This window comes from Diceros bicornis, chromosome 3, assembly GCF_020826845.1.
Source record: "Diceros bicornis minor isolate mBicDic1 chromosome 3, mDicBic1.mat.cur, whole genome shotgun sequence".
NCBI classification, from domain to species: Eukaryota; Metazoa; Chordata; class Mammalia; order Perissodactyla; family Rhinocerotidae; genus Diceros; species Diceros bicornis.
In genome coordinates, this window is record NC_080742.1 from 73,321,561 (window position 1) to 73,348,864 (window position 27,304).

At 37.3% G+C, this 27,304-nt stretch overlaps 1 protein-coding gene across 1 annotated transcript in view; it reads right to left on the bottom strand.

The window, feature by feature from the left end:
- Positions 1-27,304, bottom strand: part of IQUB (IQ motif and ubiquitin domain containing) — a 56,057-nt gene that overhangs the window by 14,818 nt on the left and 13,935 nt on the right. The window contains exons 7-8 of the mRNA XM_058529154.1: positions 16,928-17,138; positions 8,942-9,117 (exon numbers count right to left, since the gene is read on the bottom strand). Coding sequence (XP_058385137.1) covers positions 8,942-9,117; positions 16,928-17,138 — 387 coding nt within the window. The remainder of the gene's footprint in view (positions 1-8,941; positions 9,118-16,927; positions 17,139-27,304) is intronic.

Consider the following 27,304-nt stretch of genomic DNA (forward strand, 5'->3'; position numbering starts at 1 on the left):
TTGCTGTTAATCTGTACTAACTAGTATGCTGAATGGTTTGATGGGTATATGGAATAACTCATCACCCCCTGGCAAAAAGCATGCTATTTAGAATGTTAAAAAAAATTATCTGCTTGATTCAATTATATTGAGTTGTATAAATCTGTCTTGATCATGCCTTGCCAATTGAAGACAACCTTTGTAGAGCAATTGTTACAATCCATAATGTGTTAGACCTAAAGATATAGCAAAAAGAAACTCTGTGAGATATAGTTTTGTCTCCTGTAAAGACAAATCTACAACAAGCTCACAGTTCTTCACAAAACAGATGTCCACAGTGAAACAGCTACATTTAGCTATCTTAGCAGTGCTATGGTCCCTGCCTCTCTGATAATGGGTAAGATTCTCACTTTCTATTTCCAATTCAGGCTTGGTACCTCCCAACCCAGCCCACCTGCTGAACTGAGGGTTAAAAATGGATAGGTATATACAGATGTCAAATTATAATGTTGTACACCTGCAACCTATAGAATGTTATAAACCAATGTTACCTCAATTAAAGAAAAAAAATGGGGTTCACTTGCGCTGAAGCTCGTCTGAGTACTCCCAGGCTAAGTACTCTGAGTACTTCAGAGACCAGAGACAGGAGGTGGAGTGAGTCCTCTGCAGACTCGGGACACCAGTACAATCTTTAATGACGACTAAATCTGTGTTTGCCACTGCTTCTGTTCCCTCCTACCCTAACTTTAAGATGCATTCACCCAGAAATTTCACAGTGAAAACTCACTGTCTATCTGCCCTTCTACTTTACGGTATAAAGCTGCTCGGTTTCTTTCTCTGATTATAATCTATTAGAACCAAGGCTGTGTTCTCATGACTATTAACTGTTCAAATGTTGGATGTTTTTGTAGGCTGAGTGGAGACCCGTAGTCCAATTTATGCCACACTTGTAACCATTTAAATCTTAGATTTGATATAATTTAAAGTTTAGATAGAAGCTCACGTATTGGAACAAATCATCAGGAATATAGACCAGCCAAACAGAGAAATAACATAAGGCTGTATTTACTATGACAGTATTATGAGGAATTTTTAGTCATAGTGTCAATTTACCTTTAATTTTTTTATGTTTCATATTAGCTAAATTACACTGGGAACGACAAAGTTACCTTTTATTTTTTTTAAAGATTTTATTTATTTATTTTTCCCCCCAAAGCCCCAGTAGATAGTTGTATGTCATAGCTGCACATCCTTCCAGTTGCTGCATGTGGGACGCAGCCTCAGCGTGGCCGGAGAAGCGGTGCGTTGGTGTGCGCCTGGGATCCGAACCCGGGCCGCCAGCAGCTGAGCGCGCGCACTTAACCGCTAAGCCACAGGGCCGGCCCTACCTTTTATTTTTTTATTTTTATTTTTTTATTTTATTTTTTGTGAGGAAGATTAGCTAACATACATCTGTTGCCAATGCTCCTCTTTTTGCTGAGGAAGACTGGCCTTGGGCTAACATCCATGCCCATCTTCCTCTACTTTATATGGGATGCCGCCACAGCACGGCTTGACAAGCAGTGTGACGGTGCACGCCCGGGATCCGAACCCGCGAACCCCTGGCCACCGCAGCGGAGCGCGCGCACTTAACAGCTATGCCACTGGGCCAACCCCGACAAAGTTACCTTTTAAAATCAGGGCCGGCCCCGTGGCTTAGCGGTTAAGTGCGCTCGTTCTGCTGCTGGTGGCCCGGCCCCGTGGCTTAGCGGTTAAGTGCGCTCGTTCTGCTGCTGGTGGCCCGGCCCCGTGGCTTAGCGGTTAAGTGCGCGCGCTCTGCTGCTGGTGGCCCGGGTTCGGATCCCAGGTGCACACCGATGCGCACACTCTGCTGCTGGTGGCCCGGGTTCGGATCCCAGGTGCACACCGATGCGCACACTCTGCTGTTGGTGGCCCGGGTTCGGATCCCAGGCGCACACTGATGCACCGCTTCTCTGGCCATGCTGAGGCCACGTCCCACATACAGCAACTAGAAGGATGTGCATCTATGACATACAGCTATCTACTGGGGCTTTGGGGGGAAAAAATAAATAAATAAAATTATAAAAACAACTATATTTGATATATTTTCAAAGCAATGGCAACATTTTCTGATCAAAGCCAATGAATGTTGTTCAGAGCTAGGAATCTTCATCAGAAACTTCATCAGAATCAGATTCTCAGTTATAGTTTTAATCCAGCAAATGAGAAGCTGTAGCCCTATAATTAATTTATAGTTTTAGAGCATAAATCTAATATTAAATAATTGTTTTTATATATATATAAATATATATTTAATATATATAATTATATATTATATATATTATATAAATATATATAAAACATATAATTATTGTTAATTAGCTGTCTGATAGCATTAAGATTTATTAAGGATTATAAGAGGGAAATAGCTCAATAAAATATTTTATCATTTAATTATTATCACTCAGAAATAAAAAAAATATTGTTTTAAATGGATACAGCCTTGTTTGGGGTAGGCCTCAGAGTGCTTTGATGTTTAATGCTTGTTTCAAAGCTCTTTTTAAAAGTTTTAAGGAATAAGCATTCTTAGGCTAAGTTTCATATTGCAATATTCTAAAGTCGAACTAATGTCTTAATCTTTGCAAGCAATTTTCCTCAGGGTGGTTCTATTAAATGCAATTTCTTTTCTTCTAGTAATGTGGACAATACCTTTTGCTCTGCAAGCTGGTAACTTATTTCATTTGTAACAATCCAAGTATAATATAACCTTTTAATGAAATGCCTAGTTCACCTACTTCATTGTATTTTTTTCAGCTGATAGATTGATTTAACTCTACCTTCCCTCCAAGTCTTTAGCCCCATCTAATATAGTATGATATGGCAATATCTTGGATTTTTCCAAATATATTCAACATCCAAAACCTTCTCGTCCTTCAATTTTTAACTCCAACCTTACCTTTTCCATAAAGATTCCTAACTATTATGGTTTGAACCAATGAAATCACTAGTATCTGAAATCCTATTTTACTTATAAACACACAAACACACACAAAATATGCAGTGTTTCTATTTCAATCATTCAGGACAATGAAATTTGAATCCAAATTATTCTATAACTATTTTATGTTTGTTAATTCTATTTCTCCCAAAAGATTATAAGAAATAAGTTTCTCATGTAGTTCTGCATATCTCACAGGGTCTACAGTACTCACTGATTCAGTCAACAAATATTTATTGTGTTTACTATATATCAGTCAGGGTACTAGGTACCGAGTAGATAAAATACTATCATGATTTCAAGAACTCTCAAATCTAATGGAATGTAAAGATAAGAAAAAAAGTAATTAAAAGAAAGAGTGATTATGCTTGATGATTGCAAGTAAATAGGTAACTACAAGTCACAATGAAGCATTTAACTGGTGAAAATAAAATAGCATCTAAGATGAAACCTGAAGAATAACTAGGAGTTAGCTGGATTAAACGGAACTGAGTGATAGAATCAAGGAATCCTAGATTTGAAGTTCAAGTTCCCTAGTGTTGGCACTGAGAAAATACAAAAAATCTATTTGGCAAAGCTTTTTTATACTTGGATATTATTTCTACCAACACTGATAACTTGGTCTTCAAGTCTAGGCTTCTTTGATTTCAAGCCTTAAGGTGTTTTTTTACTCTGATGCAGGAAAATGTCAACTTTGCTTACTTCTCTTTCCTATTTCCTTTTTCCTTCGAATGCCTGGGCTATAATAAGAGACGTACAACAATCATGTTCTTAAATTGCTTCAGAAAACAGGAGCGTAATAAATTCCATTTAGCTGCCAACCAATGAGACAGCGCAGACCCTGGAGGAGAGAACAGAAGAACAGCAGGAAGACACATTTCACTGAAGGGAAGGTGGAGAGATAACAAAAACCTTGAGAGCAGCAGGCTTCCACAAAAGAAAAGAAATCACTGTACGTGAGAGGAGGTCTTTTCTTCCTCCTAAATTAACAGTGAAGTCCGTAAGGACACAAATTAAGAAAGACCCTAACCCCCCAAAAGCTACTGGGTAGTGATCCACTTTTCTTTTACACAGCGAACAGGTTTTGTTCGTCCACAGAGGACACCCCTGTGTAGTGTGGAGCTCAGAGAGAGGCAAGAGTCGGCTGCATTTTTCTATCCCATTAGCTGTTGGCCCCCTGAGTATGGGGGAGGGGGAAAAAACATTCAAATGACGCATCTAACTGGATTGCAGTTTTTTAGCTTGTGATTGTGAGAAGTGGTGTACGAATCAAAGAGAATCAAATAAATGGCCTTGACCCTAGGGAAAACCTCTTGCGGAAATTCAAATGGTTTCTTTCCCTCGTTTGGGTAAAGAGCACTCCAGGTATATCAGAAACTGGCTGATGACTTTTTATTCAGATTTCTTGACCTGAATTTCTTCACCTCTGTCAACTTGTGAGTTTTTAACATTTGATAACCTGTGGAGGTCAATGTTTGATGTGTTAAAATTACAATTTATTTAACTAATGCTTTAAAAAATCTTGAGATTAAGCCCTTTATGGAGAATGAAGACTTAGTATAGAGTCCTTAATAACTGATCAGTTCAATGCCTTGATTGGACTAATTTAAAATCATATCATTCACTACTCAGAGAAATTCTGTGTTCAGGATAAGAAAGAAAAATAAAATATTAGTTCAATAAACCACATAATTTTTAGATTCAACGAAGTTAAACTAAAACCAAAACACAAAATTTTATTCTCCAAAGTCATTTCCAGATGACAAAAAGAAAATATTCTCTTTCCATATCTATATGTTATGGTGCTAAATGTGGATCTTAAAATCTGCATTACAGCTCTGGTTGTTAGTGTTGACATTTGAAAAAACTCTGATCTTGTCTAGCTTCAGGGATTAAATTATAATCTATTCTTTCTTAGCAATCAGAAAAACTGTAGAATGATAAGTTACTTCAAGTCTTATGAAATCAACACTGAGTCCTCCTGAATATGAGAGACAATGCTAGGCGTGGGGGGTGTGGAGGGAAGATGGACAGGCATAAAGAGGAATTGACATTGTATAAGTATCTACAACAAAAGACCAACTATAAAATCTATCTTAATCGTTTTCTATGATGTTTAGTATGGTATCACGTACAAAAAGATTAAAATGATTTTGTATTAGAGTAACAAAGATTTTATAATTTACTATAACAGGTTAAAGCAGGCCAAAAAGTCACTATTATTCAATATTTTTAAAGGCTGGACTAATTAGGCTATGTAACAGACTGGGGATTGACCTCAAGTATAGTTGTTCCATTTGGTGGTTGTTTTTCTTGCCCTATACAACACTTTGGTCAAAAATGCAGCAAAATTCCCTTGTATCAGCTAAATTTCCTATTTCCTCTAAATCTTAGCCTAGGGATTGGTGAGATTAACTGGTTTATCAGCTGGGGTGACTGTGAGTTTAGAAGTCCAGTTCTAAGACCTATGACCCATAAAAAGCCTTTCCTTTGATTTCTTTCTTTTTATTTATTTTTTTTGCAGGTAAAAATTTGCCCTGAGCTAACATCTGTTGCCCATTTTCCTGTTTTTTTTTTCCTCCCCAAAGCCCCAGTGCATGGTTGTATATCCTAAGTTGTTCTAGTTCTTCTATGTGAGCTGCTGCGACAGCATGCAACTGACAGACAAGTGGTGTGGTTCCACGACCGGAAAATGAATCCAGGCTGCCAAAGCAGTAAGCACCAAACTTTAACCACTAGACCATCAGGGCTGGCTCATTTTCTTTGATTTCTACAAATTCTTGTGGCTAAGTTTTTCCAACCTTCCATTGAAGGATGAAGACTCTTCCAATGAAGATTTCTATTGAAATCTTCTGGTCTTACACCTTGTGTGCTGCCCTGAGTCAGTCTGGACATTAATGCCTAATCATTTCCCTTGTTCCCTCTCCTCTTACAAAAAATAATAATAATAATAATCTTGCACTTAATATTTCTTTTATTTAGTAATCTAACTAAGGAAGTCACAAGAAGCCACATTGTGCCCCATTGCCTTCCAATTGTCTCTTCACTCTACTCTCTTTCTCTCCTGACAACACCCATAAACCTTCATTTTCCTGGCACAGAGCAATTCTTCCTACACTCAGGATCCTTCAGGGTCTCAGATTCTACCCCAATAACTTATCAAAGTATTTACAAAACCCAAAAATAAAAAAAAAAGATCTTCCTTCCTCATAGGAATTCTTGCGAACAAAATTTCCCCACCTCATCTTTTTTGGGTAAGATTTAAAGCCTTCTTAGGATGCTATACTTCATGAGAAAGAGTAATGGTTGTCAACTGGCTCCACAGTCATTATTATATGTTGGGACTTGATCGACTTTTGGACTCTTTATAATTCAAAAAGTGTTTAGAGATAATGCTAGACATGAGGCCTGGTGGGAGGGTGTAAAGGCATAAAGAAGAACAGACAGTGTATAAGTATTTACAACAAGAATTTAAAATAGTTTATAGGAAACAAAGCAGCAGAGAAAGTACAAGTGGGAAATCCTGTAGAAGGTGCAGCCTCAAATAAGGAAGGGTGGGCGCCACCCATCTTCCCTGTCCATTGGCACCTGAGAGGCCTCCAGCTCCTTCACACTCCCTTGTGCCCTGGCTCCACGTTGTCCTCTTTGGTAAGGTTAACAAGCAGACATATAAGGAACACAGCTCGCAGTGGTGAAGCTGGATTCATGATAAAGCAACTTGCTAAAGAAATAAATTGAGTTCGCAATATGACTCTGGAGAAGTATGAATATTACGGCTTCCATACAGTAGACGCATCTTTCCTAGAATGAATATACTCAAGAATTTGAAATGACAGTATCTACATTGCATAATTTCTTGTTAATGCCTGAAATATAAAATTACACAATAATTATTTCTGCCACTTATTTTTCTTCCCTGTCTTCCTGCACAAGCATTGATTGATATCTGTGATAAGCACTGTGCTAGGATAAGAGGATACAGAGATAAAAGATAGCTCTTGCCTTAAGAAGCTCAGCATCTAGGAAGGATTCAGAGATGTAAATAGATATAATAAAAATTGACCACTATGTACTAAAAGAGAGGTGAATCAAAGTCTCATGAAAGCATACAGTACAGGCTAACGTAGGAGGATTAGCAGATCTTTTCTGGAAGAAGGGGCATCTGAGCTTGTTTTGAAGGGTGGCTACTGAGGAAGGAAGGAAAGGAAGTTCCATGTAGAGGCAACACCAAATGCAAAAACATTAAGAGCACGTGGTCTTTCTGACGATGCGCAAGTAATTGACCATGGCTGGAGCAGTGTGGCTGTAGCGTGTGAGGAGAGACAACAGTGAGACAACCACAGGATGGGTAAGGTGTGCTGAGAATCGATTATGAAAATCCTTGTTCCCTGAGGGCAGCGAGCAGAGGCAGGGGCAGAGTTGTTTTTAATGAGGCCATGATGGCAGCAGTATGGACAATGAAGGAGGGAAATGAGAAGTGAGACTGGAGGCCAAGAGCCTCATTTGGAGACATAAAGTAATCCAAATGGGGAGGAAATTCAGATTCAATTAAATCTGTGTCAAGCTCACACACACAAGACAAGACCTGTCTCACGACAGGGGGATAGCGAGGCAAGAGAGAGGAGCTGCCCCATAGCATCTCTTCAGAAGCTGCCCACGCTTTTGTGTTCCAGCAGGATCACAAGGCATTCCACCAAGACTTGGATTAGCTGCGGTTCAAGTCTTGGCCTACATGACCTATTTGAATACGTGCAAAGTCATCAGGGTGCCATGGCAGAGCCATTTCCCTACAAGCAGTGGCAGTGGGTTTGGAGATAAAGAAGTAAAGAATTGAGGAGATTATTAAAGTAATAGAACAAACAAGTTGGTGACTGGATGGGATGTCAAGAATAATGCCCAGGTTTCTGCCTGAAGCAACTGAATAGATGATGAAACATTCATGGAGATAAATTATGTGAGTGCTACAGAATAGGATCAGTAGGCAGGGAAGGGGTGAAGGAATGGTGAGATGATATGACTTAGAAGTTGACGTGTCAACTTGAGGTGAACTCTAGGGACATCCAAAGAGCAATGACAGTAAGCAATTATATACGTGATTTGGAAGCTCCCAAGAGAGATCTGGCCTGAAACTATAGGGAGTCCCAGAATGCAGGTAGTTAAAGCCACAGGAAAAACTGAGATCAAACAGGAAGTAAGTAAGATAAGAGGAGGGCATTTGAAGTATCAAAAAAATATGGTTTGTAAGAACGAATGTTCTCAAATAACAAGAATCATACAACTAGAATCACTAAAGGCGAATATCTTGAACTCCATCTCTTTTCTTCTTGTGGCTGGACTGGCTTTTAATTGTTTGGAAAGATCAGGTTTATAAAAGGAAATTGGTCACTATGGAAACAGGCTATTCAATATCAAGCAGGCAGTTTCACCACGAAAAGGTAATTACTTTAGTTTTTCCCTTAATTGTATGTTTTCACGGTTTTCAATAATCATACATCCCTTTGCTTAGAAATTTCCGATCAGTTAATGACCTGGTGAGCAAAAGCAAAAACACTAGCCTGTAGCTATTTTCCCCAGGTTGCTTACTATGGGGGCACTCTAAACCCAGACATTTTGTGCCTTCAATACTCCATTTTATCAGGGTGCGCAATTCATCTAAGTTCTATAGCCAGCTTAAATCTAAACAGAGTCACAAGGAAAGTGTCTCTATTTTTCCCGCCGTGGTCAAATCTCTCTTGTTAAGAACATGTTAATTTCATGTTACTTGTCAGTCGTTATTCTAGGCTACAGTTAAAATCTAAAGCTGTATCAGAAGAAAGAAAAAAAATAAATAGAATTTAAAGAAATACGTCACCAAAATGCTATGCAAAATTCATGCAAATTCTTAAAATGTAAGTCTCTTCTTTAGTTCATTACATTTTTAAACTCAGGATACATTCATATGTAAATAATTGTTACTTCACTGACCTTATCCAAAAAAGCTTGTATTGATGCTTCTTGGTTCGCCATATAAGCAATGTATCTATGTCTCCCAATGGAAGAAATTATCTGGATCTCTTTTTCCAGAAGTTCACACAAAGCAGCCTTCCTTTCAGCTCCAGTGAAAGACTGGTTAATGCGTGCAAGTTCCTCTCGATGCCAGACTGGAGAAATAGCATGAAAGACTCTTGAGTTTTTAAAATCCCGCATCTTTACAGAGCATTTTTTACCATCACACTCTGACAAGCAATATTTTATTTTTGTATCAATTTAAATAAAATTATACATGAATAGAATCACTCATATTGTACATTTGATATAAGAAAAAATATAGGATGAAATAGAAGCTGAGAGATTTAAAGCAATAAAAGTAGTCAAACAGAAGCCAAAAGAAATCAATACAGATGATGTCAAATTATGCCCCTAAGCATGCGCATTCTTCAGTATTGAAAAAAATATGGCTTGGGTTTGTGGCAGTCATGAATGTGTACTGCTCAGATCTCCCTTCCAGAGAGTACCTGTTGGAAGGAGTACAGGTAGCTAGCTGACAGTTCCAGCTACCGCACTTTGGATGGGCCGCCATGTTGGAGCAGAGGCCACACTCCCCACAAAGCTCCCAATCAATGACTGAGAACTGTGGGGGAATCAAGGCCTGTCCCCAACAATGTCCACCCAACAGTGGTCTCTTCTGTGGTCAATTGTTGCATCAGAGCTGACCATTGGGCTGCCTTAGACTTCCTCACACCTGTGTGGGTTTGAGGCTCTCCATCTTTCACTCTCTCCTTCCCTCTCTCAACTTTCTCTGGTGTGAAACCCCACCTCAATCTGAAGACTTTCCTTGCCCTTCCCTGCTCTCTCTCCCCTTTATCTTTCACTCTAACTCCATCTTGGAGTCTGCTTCCCCCAGGACCCGAACTGATACAGTTTTATGTAGAATTGTTGACTTCAATTGTTTCCTTCATTACTGGCACTTAGTTACCATTTTCAATTTCTTTACAAAACCCTAAGTTATAGCAACAAATGTTATAAAGTAATTGCATTTACTATACTCTTTACTCCAACCAATGAATTATGTTCAAATAATATTTTAAAGTGTTGGTTACTATCACTTTAGTATCAACAAAAATATGTTGCATGAAACACATCCTAAAACCAAAACATACAATGCTAAGGAACAGTATTTTAATTATCAAAATTAACCTACATCAGAAAATATGGATTACTAGGTCCTACCCCAAATTTAAATAAGTCAAAATTTCTGGGCTCAGATATATGCGTTTTAACAAGTGTTCCATTCAATTTTTATAGACACAAAATTTGGGAAAGAAAACTGTTTTATATCCCACATTTCAAAAATGTCAAATGTATTTACATTAACAGAAGCATAGTGTTGGAAAGAACTTTAGAAATTAAATAGTTCAACACCCCTCCGCCATTTAAGACAGTATCCTCCTCTCAGCAGCTTGAACAAGGTTAATTTGCCCACTCTGGTCCTAGTACTAGTCTGTGAGGCAAAACAGAATCAAGCTCTTTGAACAACATGCATCCCTTTGAGTATCTGAGGGTAGCTGTCACATTCCACTTAGGTTTTCTCTTTTCCAGACACAAACACTTCCCTTTCTTAAATTGCACATCCTTTGACATAATTTCATGCTCCATCCAGGTCAAGCTCCTCTAGAGTTTACCACCTCTTTAAAATGTGGCATACCAGATTTCTGACAAGATGGAGGTTTACACACAGGCTGCTAACTCCCCTCTCCGAAATTCCTATTGAAGTGATACAAGAAATATAAAATGCGGGAGGAGAAGGAGAGACCTGAATCAGTACTGGAAATCAGAGAGGGGTGTGACCCATAAGCCGGAAACCTTAGGGGAGTTTCCGTACGCTATGGCGCAGGCACTGCTGGGAGAACCCACCAAAGAGACACAAATGTCATCCCCCAACTGCTGCTGTGCCATCTCAGAAAGCGGACGCTGGAGCAGGAAGAGGCAGTAAACCTTAATTCAATGACTCAGAGCTTGAGAAAAGGGTAAGCTATGAATCCATTTGATAGTATACCATGTTTTAAGAAAGTCTTTGAAAAATTTTATGAAGGAACAAAAGAAGAATGCCTGTATGTCAAATTGCTGCAGAAAATAGTAATAATCATAACTGTTTATGCAGAAAAAGAAAAAAATTAAAAACAGAAAGGAAAGAGCAAGACGAGAGAAGCAAAATCAAGTATAATAGCTATATTTTAAAATACGAAATGGTTAAATTTTTCTACTGAAAATGAAATAGAATGATTTTTAAAAATCTAACGACATGATGTTTTCAGGAGGCACACTTAAAGCGACATCAAAGGTTAAAGGTTAAATATAAAAGGTTGACAAATATGAACAAAAAAGAAAGCAGAAGCAGCAACATTAATATATCAAAAATAGGCGGGAAAACACTCAAAATTCAGTCCTTGGAGTAGAAGATAATTTTATGACGAAAGGTATGCGTCTCATGAACGTCTATACACAAAATCACATCCCATCAAACTATGTAAAGAAAAACCTCTATCAGCTATAAACCCTGCTGCAGTGAGTATATTTTATATTATACAAACATAAAGAAAATACAAATGAGTCAATCTAGAACAGAGTCAAGTAAAGAAATACTAAAAGCATAAAAAAACTTGAACAATATGATTAACAAATTTAAATTACTTAATACACATCAAGCTCTGAACGCCAAATGCTAAAAACACGCCTTATTTTCAAAGATCTATGAAGCATTTATATAAAAATTCCAGGAGTAGGAATGAAAGGAAACATAAATTCACCAAATCAGAAATGTTGAAAGCTGCATTTTTTGACCACAGTATAATTAAACTAGAATTAATAGCAAAAGCTTAAAAATTCCCAACTGCTTGGAACTGTAAGAAATACTATCAAAAATAACATTTTAATCAAACAAGAAGTAAAAAGTATGACTGTCAACAACTAAGGAAAGAAAACAATACTACATATCAAAATGCATGGAAGGCAACAAAAATTAGAGTAAGGTAAATTTGAAAGAATTTTGCATAAATAAACTCCAAATTCAAATCAAGTACCTGTGAAAGGTGTGTGGGAGGGTGGTTATAAAAAGCTGTAATGTTTGTGACAGTTAATCACAAGCCTTCTCTGGAAAGCCGTGTCTTCTGTGCACTTCTCCCCTTCTCCATTATTATTTAAAGACAACTGAGAGTGTTCTTGAAAATTACTTTGCTACCCTGGTATATACAGCTGGACTGGGAACCAGATCTCGTTTAAGCCATGTTTGTTCTATGTTCTTCATAGAAAACAGAAGCAAAACAGAGGCTGAAACAGTGACCTACTATTCTTTATTTGAACAAATACTTCAAAAAGTCACTTTAGTCTTTGACATTTATTATAAGCTTTTAGTTCGTTCCAGGTTTTTGGATTTTCGGAAGTATTCCTAAAAACACTCTTGTGCCACATTTTGTAGTCATCCTTGTTTACTGTGCCTTTCACATGTAGTGACCTTGGTTTTGAATTTGCAGAGTATCTTCTATAATTGCAATTCCTAGCAAACACGGGGATCAGGAGCAACTAGACGAAACTGATTTTATATCTGATTTGACAGTTTCCAGAACTATACAGAAAAGACATTGAGGAAAACAAGAGAGATTCTGCCCCCTTTCATAAAATACATATTCCCCAGGGATGATGATAAAGACAAATAAAAAAAAATTGGGGATGCTGTGTTAGTTTGCTAGGGCTGCCATAACTAAGCACCACAGACTGGATGGCTTAAACAACAGAAATTTATGTCCTTCTATCCTGGAGGATAGAAGTTCAAGATCAAGGTGATGGCAGGGTTAATTTCTTCTGAGGGCCTCTCTCCTGGCCTTGTAGATGTCCATCTTCCTCTGGTATCTTCACATGATCTCTCTGTGCGTGTCTGTGTCCTAATCTCCTCTTCTTAATAAGGACACCAGTCATACTGGATTAGGGCCCACCCATTTGACCTCACTTTTTCTTAATTACTTCTTTAAAGGCTGTATTTCTAAACACAGTCACATTCCAAGGTACCAGGGGTTAGGCTTAAACATATGAATTTTGGGGGAACAAAATTCAGCCCATAACAGATGTCAATAACCACCAATATTTTAAAGAAAAAGATATTAAAGGAATTGGTTCATTTGAAAGAATACATTCATTTATCTCCTTAACTTATCTTTTTGGACAAATCACCTAATTTCCAGGGTCTGAAGTTTAACTATAAAATGAAAGGATAGGACTAGTGTCTAAACTCCAGACACATTCTAAAATTTCTGAGCTCTAAACTTGCAATTTCCAAACAAGAAATATCAGAAGACACAACGTTTTGTCCACCACTGGCAGTTTATATGCCACTGCTCTTCAAAATTCTCATCACAGACTGGAAGCCTGAATGGAGAGAACCAAGAAAGATTCAGATTGAAAGCCCAGTGCCAGATACATCAATGGACTGGGCCCAGGTAGTCTCCAGAAGCTAGAAGTGAGGGTACCTTTAGAACAAGAGGTAATAATTAGAAAAGAGTCAGAAAACACAGTTAACACAAGTCAAAACAAAGCAAACGGTTAGAAGAGGCAATTCAACCAACATTTACTTGACATAATGAGCAAGGTGCTATCAGGTGCCAAAGGTACAAAAGTGGACTGTTAAGAGAGTGGTGTGTACAGAACATCACAGAGCAAGGAAAAGAGGCTCTGAGCTCAATCTGTGCTGTCAAGAGAGTTTTCCTAAAGATGATGATCCTTATGCTAAGTCTGAGATGAGAGTGACAATTCAGATTAATGAAAGAAGTCACTCTCAACATATTGCTATAAGAAAAAAAAAAAAGACATAAATGTCAAACATTGCCGCCTAGAGATAGCATTGGCTCTGATACATTATATTATCTCATGTAGTTAAATTCATTTTCTCAAATTGATACCATTTTGCTTTTATTATTGAGGGACAGATTATCTGGAGGAAAAAAACTTTCTATTAGGAGTTGTAATTCAAACTATGAGATTGTCACTAAGAACCACAAGAGGGCAGCAGTTTCAAAGACTGGAATTAAGAATATGGAATGAAACCTACATTAAATAGAAGAGCAATACAAATTATTGAGCTTGTCAATCAGAAATGTTAACTGCAACAAAACAGAACTTAAAAATTATTATTCTGGGGCCGGCCCCGTGGCTTAGTGGTTAAGTGAGCGCGCTCCACTGCTGGCGACCCGGGTTCGGATCCCGGGCTCGCACCGACGCGCTGCTTCTCTGGCCATGCTGAGGCCGCGTCCCACATACAGCAACTAGAAGGATGTGCAGCTATGACACACAACTATCTACTGGGGCTTTGGGGGGAAAAAAATAAATAAAATCTAAAAAAAAAAAAAAAAAAAAAAATTATTATTCTGAAAGTGTTAATTTACTAATTTAGGGCTGGAAGAAAACTGAGAGATGTCTTTTTCATGTAAGAAATTTCATTTTCATTTTCTTCCATACAAATTATGTGTAGACATATAAAATATATCTGTTCTACTTTAATATAGAAAATTTGTATAAAATTATTTACCATATAACAGTAACTTATATATGCATGTCTTTGTAGTACTTTTTTTTTTTTTTTTTTTTTTGTGAGGAGATCAGCCCTGAGCTAACATCTGCCAATCCTCCTCTTTTTTTTTTTTTTTTTGCTGAGGAAGATGGCCCTGGGCTAACATCGGTGCCCATCTTCCTCCACTTTATATGGGACGCTGCCACAGCATGGCTTACCAAGCAGTGCGTCAGTGCGCGCCCGGGATCCGAACCAGCGAACCCCGGGCCACCGCAGCGGAGCGTGCGCACTTAACCGCTTGCACCACCGGGCCGGCCCTTTGTAGTACTTTTATAACTAATATTTTGTCTTTTTCACTTTATAAGGTGATAAATTGTTAAGTCCTTTTATAGATGAAGAAACTGAGGCTTAGGAAAAGTAACTTGTCCAAGTTAATACCACTAATAAGTAGGAAATGTAGAACCTCATTCAGCTTGTTTTCTATTATTTTGCAGAGTTACCTGTGCAAAATAACAATGGTATCCTTTGGTTTATTCATATATGAATTTGCAATATTATTTGAATAGAGTTCTACAATAACTTTTTAGTTTTGTACTCATCAATAAGATCTCTCACAGACACCTTGCTAACAGTGTTCTCTGTTTAACTATTGACACTTAGAAATAACCTTTGTTTTCATCTGACAGAGAAAATGGAAATAGAAGTGAAATTTAAGGTAAAACAGAACGTATTTGCAGAGGTCAACAATTAGGAGAAAAGGGAAGCAGACGTACAAGCCTAGGGAGCAGGCTTAACTGTTATCTCTAACGCTGCCACATTCCCAAAGCCGCTAAACTTTGCATGTTACCAAAGAGACAAATTTATTAATGCTGCTAGTTAATTGTATCATCTTCAGGAAACAGCACATCATCATACTGCTATTTAAATAGACCCAATATCCAACACCTAAAATCGTATTCAGTTAGACAGGAAACAGTGACTTGAGTAACAGAACACACAATAACATCCACAAACAAATAGCAATAAAAAAACAAGGTTATAGTAAGAAAATTTTCTTAAAGTTCATGTTATGAATAATCATAGAGAAGTCAGAGACTGTTATTTCTGTGGATAAAAAACCCTGTTCAACTAAAAAAAAAAAATTGAAGCTATTTTTAATTTTTAAAATTCTTCTGTGTCATCACAAGAGCCCAACTTCTCCACTTTCTGGCACTAAGGTAATAAATAACTCTTCTGCTCCGGTTACTTTCACTTTAGCAGGTACTCCTGGGAAAGCAGAAGCTAGAGATGGCTGCATTACTACATCCTTGAGTTTCTCCTTCATTCATTCACTCATTCATTCTACCAATATTTTTTGGGATGTGAGCTAAGCACAGAAAAAGAGAGATCATCAAAAATAAATAAATCACTGTCTCATGGAGCTTACAATCCAGTGGTGAGAATTAAGGTTAAACAAAAGATGTACAAATTGTGGTGATATAAATGAAAAGTTCAGGGTGCAATGAGAACCATGAGATGACAAGTTGTATTGTCAGTCACAAAAGCCTTTGAGTAGGTGACATTTAAGCTGAGATTGGAAGGTGGGCAATGGGAAAATGCTTCAAGAACAGTGTATCTATTGCCCTGAGTAGGGAGTGTTGAGCTTGTTCAAGTAACTGAATCTTTTGTGTCAATGATCAGCTCACATCTTGCGGAAGAAGTGAGGTGAGGCGTAAAAGTCAAATGTGTAGAGAATATACATTTGTATAGTCTCATTAATGGAGGGGAATTAAAAGGTATAGCCAAGCACCTCCTCTAAAGAGTAGAAGCAGAGCCAAGATGCTGGACTGAGGGACTTGCGACAGTTCAACTCAATTCACCAATTCCCAAGACGATCAGAGAACCAGATTGGACAATACTTTCTCTCTTTATCTCACAGAGATGAGAATCAAATGAGATAATACACTAAAACTGCATAATTTACAGAGCAGTATGCACATTTTATTTACCCAGTGTTAATATAAAAGCATTTCCACTTTCATTTCAGCCTTAGTTCTTGTCCCAATTGCAAGAGACTATTCATCTTTTTAAATTCTCTGGTCCAGATTCCCAAGACATCTTCCTAAAATAATCAGGTCTTCCTTTTGTCTTTTGTAAACCTGTTTTTCCTACTAATAAAATTTATGGGCCGGCCCCATGGCTTAGAGGTTAAGTGCTTGCGCTCTGCTGCTGGCGGCCAGGGTTCGGATCCGGACGCACACCGACACACCACCTCTCTGGCCATGCTGAGGCCGCATCCCACATACAGCAACTAGAAGGATGTGCAGCTATGACATACAACTATCAACTGGGGCTTTGGGGGAAAAAATAAATAAATAAAATTAAAAAAAAAATTATAAAATGAATATTTTATGCAAAGCCTATTTCAAACTTACGTTCTAGTGCATTATAAAGTAGTTCAAAATCTTCTTTTGTTTGAGGATTATGCCTCCGGTAATAGTCCAATTTCATCCATTCTTCTTTTTCTCTCATCTTCCTTAGTTCTTCCTGTGCTTCCCACTTCAACCTTAACATTTTCTGTCTTCTTAAATTCTTTACCACGATTTTAGCATGCCATTGTCTGTAGTAAGTCTGCAGCACTAGTACCTATAGTTAAATTAACAGGAAATAACAATTGTCTCTCGTCAACTCAACTTTATCAGACAATAACAAAAGGCAACAATGATTATTTCTATTCCAATTCAATAACTACTAAAAAATACCAAGAGTCTAGTTTTAGCTCCATGCCAGATGTTCTCACATACATTATAACATAAAAGTCATGGATAATGCACATCGGCTGTTTGACTCTGAAATCTAGCAAATACACCTTCACAGGAGGCAGTCAATACAATGCTTAAAAGCACAGGCTTTGGAGTTTAAATCTTCCGTCTGCTCCTCACTAGTTGTTTGATTTGGGGTAAGGTATTTGCCATCTCTGTGCTTTAGTACCCTCATCTGTAAAACAGTGATAAGAAGAGTATGCATAAAGTGCTTCGCTCAAGCCTGGTACATTGCAAGTCCTCAATAAATAATATTATTGCTATGAATATTGATTATCTCTAGTTTATGTTAATTGTCCTTAGCTTAGGCTCATGTTTAAAACAAAATTGTATTTTCTAAACACACAGCAGGTAGGTTATGTGCAAAAACAGCCAAAGGCAGGTTAGATGAAAGGGAGCCTTATGCAAGCAAGCATTTATTAAATTGTGAGAAATACAAATATGTCTGAGGGTGCAGTGTAGTACTAGATCCTCAAAAAGCATGCAATATAGCTGAGAGAGTTTGTATTTTTATTTACTAAACTCATAAATAAAAATAAAGTGTGGAGAGGCTGGATCAAGATTGAGGACAGAGAATATGCCGGCACATCCCTTTCCCTCATCCCAATCCCTGATAACTACAGAAAATTGTATAAGCAGAAATCAATAAAGACATGGACTAATACTGAAGGAGTCCTCCAAAGGAATAGAAACTTAGAAGAATCCCCTCAAGAAAGGAGACAGGTGGGATAAATGAAGAAGGAATCTATAGCCTAATCATGCACTGGGAGGCAAGCTAGGAAATACCAAAATGACTCTAAGACTGCTTCAAGCCCCAAACTGGTGGGTCCTGTGAGCAGAAGGGGCCTTAGGACAACTAACAAGATGACAGCTCCAAAACTACAAGAGACAGGCTCTTCTAAAACAATTTAGGTAAAGAGCCTCAGAGGTATTTGCCTCTAGGCAAGAGAAGTTAGTGTCCCAGAAGGCTGGTGACATCCAGGATGAATAGAAGCCCGCTCTCCAGAAAACCAGCTCTCTCCTAGAAGCAAGTATTGCCCATCTCCTAAAAGCACTGGGGTAAGGCTATAGTAACAAACATGCCGTAGCACGTTGAACTTCAGGAATTTCAAATACTCTGAGCACACATCCAAGAGTAACTAAACATTTGAGAAGAGTCAACAAAATAAAAGGCTCCTCATTCAACAAAGAAGAATTTACATTTGTGTGAAACAGAGTTACTGGAACAGTGGTTCTCAAAGCATGATGACCAGACTAGCAATTGGCATCATGTGGAAAATTATTAGAAAGGCAAATTCTCAGGCCCCACCCCAGAGCTATTGAGTCAGAAATTCTGGGGTGGGGCATGGATGGATTCTGTATATTTACAAGTTCTCTAGGTGTTTCTTCTGATGAATGCTAAAGTTTAGAACCACTCTGCTAGGGTAAAGCAAAACAAAAAACAAGATCAGACCAGACAGAGTTAACATTTTCAGAGAGAAAGGAAAGCCTATTGAACCAATATAAAAGAACCAACAAAAGAGTAACAAAATTTTTATTTTTGAAACGTAAAAAAATCAGTAGACTGTGCTTAGCTTGGGTGCTATTAAACTTGTTAAACTTATTAAAGACACTAAAACAGTCGCGTAAACAACAGAGAAGTTTTTCCCTTCTCACATCACAATCCAGGGACTGGCAAGCAGTTTAGGGCTGGTAGGAAGCTCTTGCCATATTCAACAAATGGCTTTCTACTTGTGTGTCCTAGGTGGCTGGGCCACTTCTCATCATCTTCCAGCCAGTAGAAAAGGGGAGAAGAACAAAAGAATTGCAACCCAGTCACTTTAAGAGCAATATCCAGAAGTGATACATCATTTCCCCTCACATTTCATTTCCAGGCTTTGTTACCTGGTTCACCAATATATAAAAGAGGTTATGAAATGTGGTCTTCAGAGGCACAGCCATGTGCCTTTACTACAATGGGAAGAATGGATATTGGCCGAGAACTAGTAGTTTATCATAAGCTGATCTGCAGAATGTGCAGAGCCTAAGAGGGAATTAGTAAGCAAGAAACTCATGGGCGAGAATGCAGAGTAAAAAGTCATAAAAATTTGGAAGAATGAAGGAAAATTAAGAGATGTGGAAGATAAATGCAGGCATTCCAAAATACGTCTGATACAAGTTCCAGACAGAATGAAGAAAGTTGATTAGAGAAATTACTTAAAATATAATAGAAGAACATTTCCCAAAACTAAAGAAAGACATGAGCTCTCGGATGGAAAGGGTCCATCACCAAGTCTCAAGCACATCACACTAAGATTACTAAGGATAAAGTGAAAATCCTGAAAGTTTCCAGAAAGAGGAAACAAAGAACTGAGAATCCAATTGACATCAGTCTTGTAATCAAATACAGCTTCAAAGATATAAAGGAAAATAATTTTGAAAATAAGTTTGAATCTAACCTTCTACACCCACTCAAACTAAGATCCAAGAATGAGGTTCATTCAATAGGACTTAGATGATTTACCTTCCATACATAATCTCTGAAAGAATTACTAGAGAGTGTGTTCCAGCAAGAACAATAAATTAAAGGGAAAAAAATTAAAGAAGTGAGCAAAAACTTCCAAAAAAGTTATTAAGCTAAATACATCTTATTTGAAAAATTCATATATATTGTATCAATGTAAATATATAAAAACAACAATCTGAAGTTATTATATAGTAAATTATAAATATATAATAAATTATATGTATATAATTGTAATTCCAGATCAAATCCTCACTGGATAGGAGGAATGAGGGTGGCAGAGAAGGAAATGAAGAAAAGAAAAGCCTGCTAAGGTCCTTGACTTGATCATGGAAAAAATATAGAGCCTGATTAAATATGCATTTGGTATAAAAAATTTAGGTGCATTAAAAATTTTTATGAGTAACCACTAGAAAAACAGAAATAAAGTACCTACTTCTGAACTATGAAAGAACAAAAAATTGAAAAGTTTAGTTAAACCAACAAAAAAGAAGGAAAGTTTATTAAAAGAATAAAAAACAAAAATTAATAATAAATAAAAAATAAAATGAGATGGCAGGAATGAATACAAAAATATCAGTAGTCACACATAATATAATCTTGCTTAAAACAAGAAAGATTTCAAATACATACTAAGCATTGAACTCAAGAAGCTCAAGAATAAAATAAACATGAAACTAGAAAGGAATCAATGAAAATAAAAGAAAAACTTATTAAATGGAAGTTTACTCCTTATGGTGGCTTTTAACCAATCTCTCTGTTTACAGCTCACACCTCACTTGCATCTCCCACAGAACCTCCATTCACTTTCCAAGATTCTATGGGGCGAATCAATTTGGTTCTTGATGCCATCCCCCTTGGCCGGCATTTAGAGTTTCACTCCCTCTGCTCCAGTAAGTCAAGTTAACACTTTTCCATCTGCTTTACAACTTTAAAAAAACCTACTGACATTTTCTCTTCTCTCTTCTCATGTATTCTTTTTTCCTGTATGTTTATACTTTTGTTATCCTTTAATATCAATTTATCGGAGTTTGGAAAGCATTGTAGAGACTTCCATTTCGCCACCTAATAGCCATTCTCCCCTACTTCCTTACTAAGAAAATCTCAATCTTATTCAGGAGCAACAATATGAAAGTTTAAAAATGTGTTTATCACACACTCGCAGCAGGGACAGTCACGTGACACAGTTCAGGCCAATGAGACATAAGTGGAAGTCACTGAGTGGGAGGCAAAACTCTTGAAGGTGGCATACGTGGGATATGCTTCCTTGACTTGTCCCTTCTTCCTGAAGAGAATGCAGACGTGCTGAAGGTTAATTCACCATTTTATCATCATATGGTAACAAGCTGATGATAAGATAATAGAGGGGAAAGGTAAAAGGAGTTTAGTTTCCAGATGACAAAAACAGAGCCACCATCCAAGTCCTGTACAGTAAGAAAGTAAAAATTAGTTTGGACTGAGAAAATAAAAATCTTTCAGTCTGGAATAACAGGTGCCAATAAAGTCAGCTACAAAGTTAACAGGAAATAATATTTCTCCCAAGGACACTCTGCAGCTATAAAACGTCATAACAACCCCCCTCTTTGAGTGACGATTATTTTCTTACTCACTGAGAAACTTTGTTCTCTAAAATCATAATCTATCAGAAACTTTGCTGTTATAAATTACATCACTAAGAATGAAACATCCCACTCTTGCCTGGAGGGTCTATGTCACTTTGACAGAGAAAAACAGCCTTCATTTACAACCAACATGCTGGTCTTCAGAGAAGAAGCAATATTCCACATCTCTCTTAACTTTGTTCTCAAAAGAACAGGACTCTGCTCGACTTCTCAGTCCAGACCTGATGTTGACCCATTTACACATGCCTTGTTTTGCACTAAGACAACCAAGACACTGCTTCACCGAAATTTCAGCGAAACTTCACTCTTCCTCAAAAATCTCTAAAAACTCTATCTTTTCTTTTGTTTGGTGAAAATTAGTTTGGACTGAAATGTAAAACTTCTTCAGGCTGGAACAACAGGCACTAATAAACTCAGCTACAGAGTTAGCCCTGTGGTTCTCCCAGTGTACAGTCTTCTTTCGTGCAACGAGTCAATAGACTTGACTCCGCTGAACCACAAGTTTGTCTCTCAAGGTCTTACTTAGGTTGATTGGACTGGAACAACAGTCTAGCTCCAGCTTTCTTGTGCAAAAAACAAAATCATCGTGTTCAGGTCTTTTTTACTCACAGCAAAGCGATGCTAGGAGGGAGCAGAGACAAAATGTATGTGCTCCATACATCATGTTTAGTTAAATCACAATATTTAGTAGAGTAAAGGTGTCAATTTTTCCCTAACTCATCAATGTATTCCTGATCAAAATCTCTAATTTTTCATGAAAATTGAAAACTGACTCTAAAATTCATATGGAAGAAAAATGTACATTAATTGCTAAGACAGTCTTAAAAAGGAAGAACAATGAGGTAGAACCTAATGTGCCAGGTCTCAAAATATATTATAAACCAGTAGTAATTAAAACAACATATTACTGACAGAGAAAGAGACACAGACATTAATGAGAGAATGGAGAAATCAGAAACAGATGCATGTATAAATGAAAACTTAGCATACATTAAATTAGTGTGGAGAGAACAAACATGGAGCAATTGACATTATATTTGGAAAAAAATAAAATTATAACTGTTCTTCATATCATTAAAAAACATCTAGATAAAGTCCTAAACACACACAAGCTATAAAAGAAAGTTATCTTTATGAATGCAGGGTGGTACAGCCTTCTATAACAATATATAAAATGCAAAAACTATAAAGTGGAATATTAATAGATTTGACTACAATGAAAGACATTATAAACCAAGTTAAGGTATAAATGATAGGTTGAGAGAAAATATCAAAATATACACAACATCTATAAGACAAAAAATTTAAAAAATAATGTGTACAATTGGTGCAGTCAGGGTGGAATGGAATCTTATAAATGGTTTATAGTGTATAATTTGATATATTTCTGAAAAATACTTTTGTAATATCCTAGGACTTAAAAAAAGTCATCATTTTTGCCCTAGTAATTCAACTTCTAATACCTTCTCTGAGTATTATTTATTTATTTATTATTCTTCCTCAATGAATTTTTTAAAGGCACAAGACAATTTATACAGCATTAAGATTTTGATGAAAACATGTCTATATGTCCAACAAAAGAGGGTAGTTAAATTATGGTGCTTACATTGTAGAATAATATACAGCCATGAAAATATTTATAATAAATAATAAATGGTAGATAAGTGCTTGAGATATAATGTTAGGTGTACCAGAAATTTCTTTGAAGTTCTATGTATGATTATCTCCCAATGGAAAGTAAGAAAAAGAAAAAACTGAGTGAGGGATTGTCTACAAAATATTTTTTTATGATCAATGCCATTTGGAAAACTAGAAGTAAAATATCATATTGACTATGTTTAGGGTTAGATATTAAGTAAGTTTTTGTTTAAAATGTATGATGTATTGGACAATTTTGTGTTGCCAGTAAGAATTCAACAGAAGAATTTTAGTATTTTTAATATTGGTCAAACTTTGGCCCTAATAATTAGATTCTCTTTTCTTTTCTCTTCAGAAAGAAAGAAATGAAAGAGCAATGAGCATCCTCTCCTGATTTAACAGCCTTCAGCATTGGACAATCAGAGCACTGAGGAACCTGTTTAAAATTCTCATAATGCTACTCAAAATGTGGTCCACAATTCTACTGCTGGCCCACAAACAACACCTTACCTTGTTACCAGGCTACAACGGTCCTTAAGAACTCTGCACCAGAATGTAAATCAAACACATCGTTTAATTTAGCTGACTTTTTTCTCACAGCAAGACTTGTGCAATGAAAAAAGCATTGCGTTGACATATTCTGGCACAAATTTCTTACCTTGTCACATACTTGTACTTGAGGTGCACTAGCCTAAAAGGCTTGAGTCCTGGTCACCGTCAATGGCTGCTTCTGTTCAAATAATGCCCTGAGCTAGGGACCCAGCAAGGCAGAGTCAGAATTCAGGAGGACCACTAACACCGAATCTGAATCTGCCAGGAAGACTCAGCAGTGGAGAATGAGGATTGCTAGACAATACTACTTCTTTCTTCACAAAACCTAATGAACTGACTTCTTTTCCACTTTCAAATGCCTAATGTTAAACGTATGCAATTCACTTGATCAATTCAGGGTACTAGGAAAAATTTCAATAGGTATTCTTTAAATTTACCAATCCAGTCCAGAAGCTATTCGGTAAAGAATTCAAGATACATAATTTGATACACAGTGTGCTCTCAATGGTGTTTCATACATGTGGAAAATGACTGAAAGGAAATATGCCAATATGATAACGTATGAGAATATTATTTTTTATCAGAGTTCTGTTTCAACTTCAGCCTTAATAAAAGCCAGGCAAATTGTCCTGGTTGGTCTCCCTCCTTCCAATTAAATGAGTCCTGTTGAATGGGTTGTAATTTCTTTGCTTCCTTATGGAGGTAAGTTCCTCAGCCTATAGGAAAATTACTAAATCCCAACCTTGAGAGTGAACTTGCAAGTGGTGAAAAGTATGGTAGTTTTTATACTAGTGATCTGGTGACAAACGAGCTGGGGCACAGAAGGAAGCCTTTGCATTCTCAGGCCTCCCAAACTGCATTGCCAGGGAGCAATCAATCCAGCCTACCTTCACCAGAACCCTAAAGCCTGCATCAGCTGCAGTGTCTGACAGACTCTCCAAAGACCACACAGCAAATGGACAGAGCAGACCTTCTCAAATTAAGAGTGTCCATCTTGCCTAACAGGTTGCCTACAGGCCCAATTCTATGCAAGTTCAGACATCTGCCAAGCTCCTTCAGGAAAATGTACAAGAAGACAACAGTGATTGGACCATATATATAAATGATTACAGATTGCAAATATCTTAGGAATTTGTGTATGTGTGTGTGCACATGTGTATACACATGCATTTCTGATAAGGATCCAAGAGGAGGTTAATATTTTAAAATATATTTAAAGTATATTTTATGGATATTTAAAATATATTTTATTTCTATCATGAATTCTATCATGTCAAAATAAGTCACTAAAAATTCTATATGGCCCTGGGGGCAGGACTTCCAGAATGGAGGAGTGAAGGACTCAGCAAATGCTCTCTCTAAAAAGGAATGATAAAACTGGACAAAATTGTTTTAAAAAAATAATAACCATTCTAGGACTCTGGAAATTGACCAAAGGCACACATCAAATAAAGAAGGGTTTACTGAAGAAAAATTACTAAACCTCAAGCAGGAACAGTGAGAGTCTGTGGCATTTCAACATAGGGCTGCTCTCATCTCCTCTCCCCCCAGCTTCATCTGCATCCACTTTCAGGGGGCTGAAGTGATTTGGAGTAAAGCAAGGAAAAACTCCATACCCCTGAGCAATGTCACAAAAGTGGTAATCTCAGTGGCAAAAAGGGAAGGCTAGCAGCTCAGATAACCTGAGGTTGTGTTCTGAAGCAAGCAAGAGACTGGCAGACTAGCCAGAAATTAATCAGGAAGATCAGGAAAATAAGATAGCCATAGTGGGCCATTATAACTTCTGAAATATCCCTGGTAGTCTGAAAGCTGAACACATGTAGAAGGATGTATACATATTCAGGAGGGAGTGCAGAAGGCCCTACATATCTACATATCCCAGAATGAACGTGATGCCTCGTGCAGAAGAAATGCAATAAAGTGTGGAAGAAAGTAAAAGCCAGAACAAACATCAACGGAACTTGCCTGATCTTTGCATGCACCCTCCAATCCACACGTGGGTCCACTAGCAAAGAGTGGCAGCTTTACTAGCTCAAAGAATTTGAGCACAACCTCTGATCAATCACTGTCTGACCATTAACCTTCGCTAAACAAGGGGCAACCCTTAGGAAGCCAGACCTACAAATAATAACAGACCTACAACAATAACAAAAAATGAGCAGAGGCATCAGGGGCTACATACTGTGATAGAGACAGACTCTAAAGCAGGGTTTCTCAGCAATAGCACTATTGCTATTTTGGACCAGATAATTCTTTGTTGTGGTGGGCGTAGGAGTTCCTCTGCATTATAGGATGTTTGGCAGCATCCCGGTCCTCTACCCACCTGATGACAATAGCACCCTGCCAAGTTGTCACAATCAAAAATGTCTCCTGACAATGCAATGTCCCCTGGGGGGGCAAAATCACTCCCAGTTGAGAACCACTGCTCTAATTAATTAATCCAGGCAAGTCACTAAACAAACAAACAAACATAAAACAGATATGATGCCAGTCCTTGGAATGAACAGGGACAGGATAAAGAGTTCTTGCAAAGGATAGGATAAAGAGATGCTACAATATACTATCTAAAATGTCCAGTTTACACCAACAACCAAAAAAATCATGAGATGTACAAAGAAAGAAGACAGTATGACCAATTTAGGATAAAAAAATAGTCAATAGAAACTGCCTTTGAGGGGTCTCAGATGTTGGACTTAACCACAAAGACTTCAAAGCAGCTGTTATAAACATGTTCAAAGCACTTAAGGAAGAGTTAAAAGTTAAGAGTTAAAAGAAAGTAAGATGACAATGATTCATCAACTGGAGAATATCAATAAAGAGAAATTACAAAAAAAGAACCAAATGGAAATTTTGAGATTTAATAGTACAAACACTGAAATGAAAACTCACTAGACACGCTTAACAGCAGATTTGAACTGGCAAAAGAAAAAATAATGAACTTGATGATAGATCATTAGAAATTATCCACTCTGAAGAAAAGAAGAAAAAAGAAGGTAAATGCACAGAAACTCAGAGACCTTCAGGACACCATCAAGCAAACAAGCAAATGCAAGAAATACTAAATGGAGTTCTTTAGACTGAAAGAAAATGATGTTAGATGTTAATTTGAACCCAAATGAAGAAATAAACAGCACTAGAAAAGGTAATTATGTAGGTAAATATAAAAGACTGTATAAATATATTTTCCTCTTTTCTACTCTTATTTAAAAGACAATTGTGGGCCGGCCCCGTGGCTTAGCCGTTAAGTGCGCGCACTCCGCTGCTGGCGGCCCGGGTTCGGATCCCGGGCGCACACCGACGCACCCCTTCTCTGGCCATGCTGGGGCCGCGTCCCACATACAGCAACTAGAAGGATGTGCAACTATGACATACAACTATCTACTGGGGCTTTGGGGGGAAAAATAAATAAAATTATAAAAAAAATAAAATAAAATAAAAGACAATTGCATAAAACAATAACTATAAAAGGAATTGGAGGGCTTAGGACATACAAAGAATGTACAAATTTGTATGACAATGATAGCACAAAGGAGAAGGGATAAAATTGAAGTTCTACTGGAGCAAAGTTTCAATATTTTATTGGGTTTCAGTTAGTATTAATGTGAAGTGTATTGTTATAAACTGAGATAAATTGTTATCAATTGAAGTATATTGTTATAAATTTTCTAATCCCTA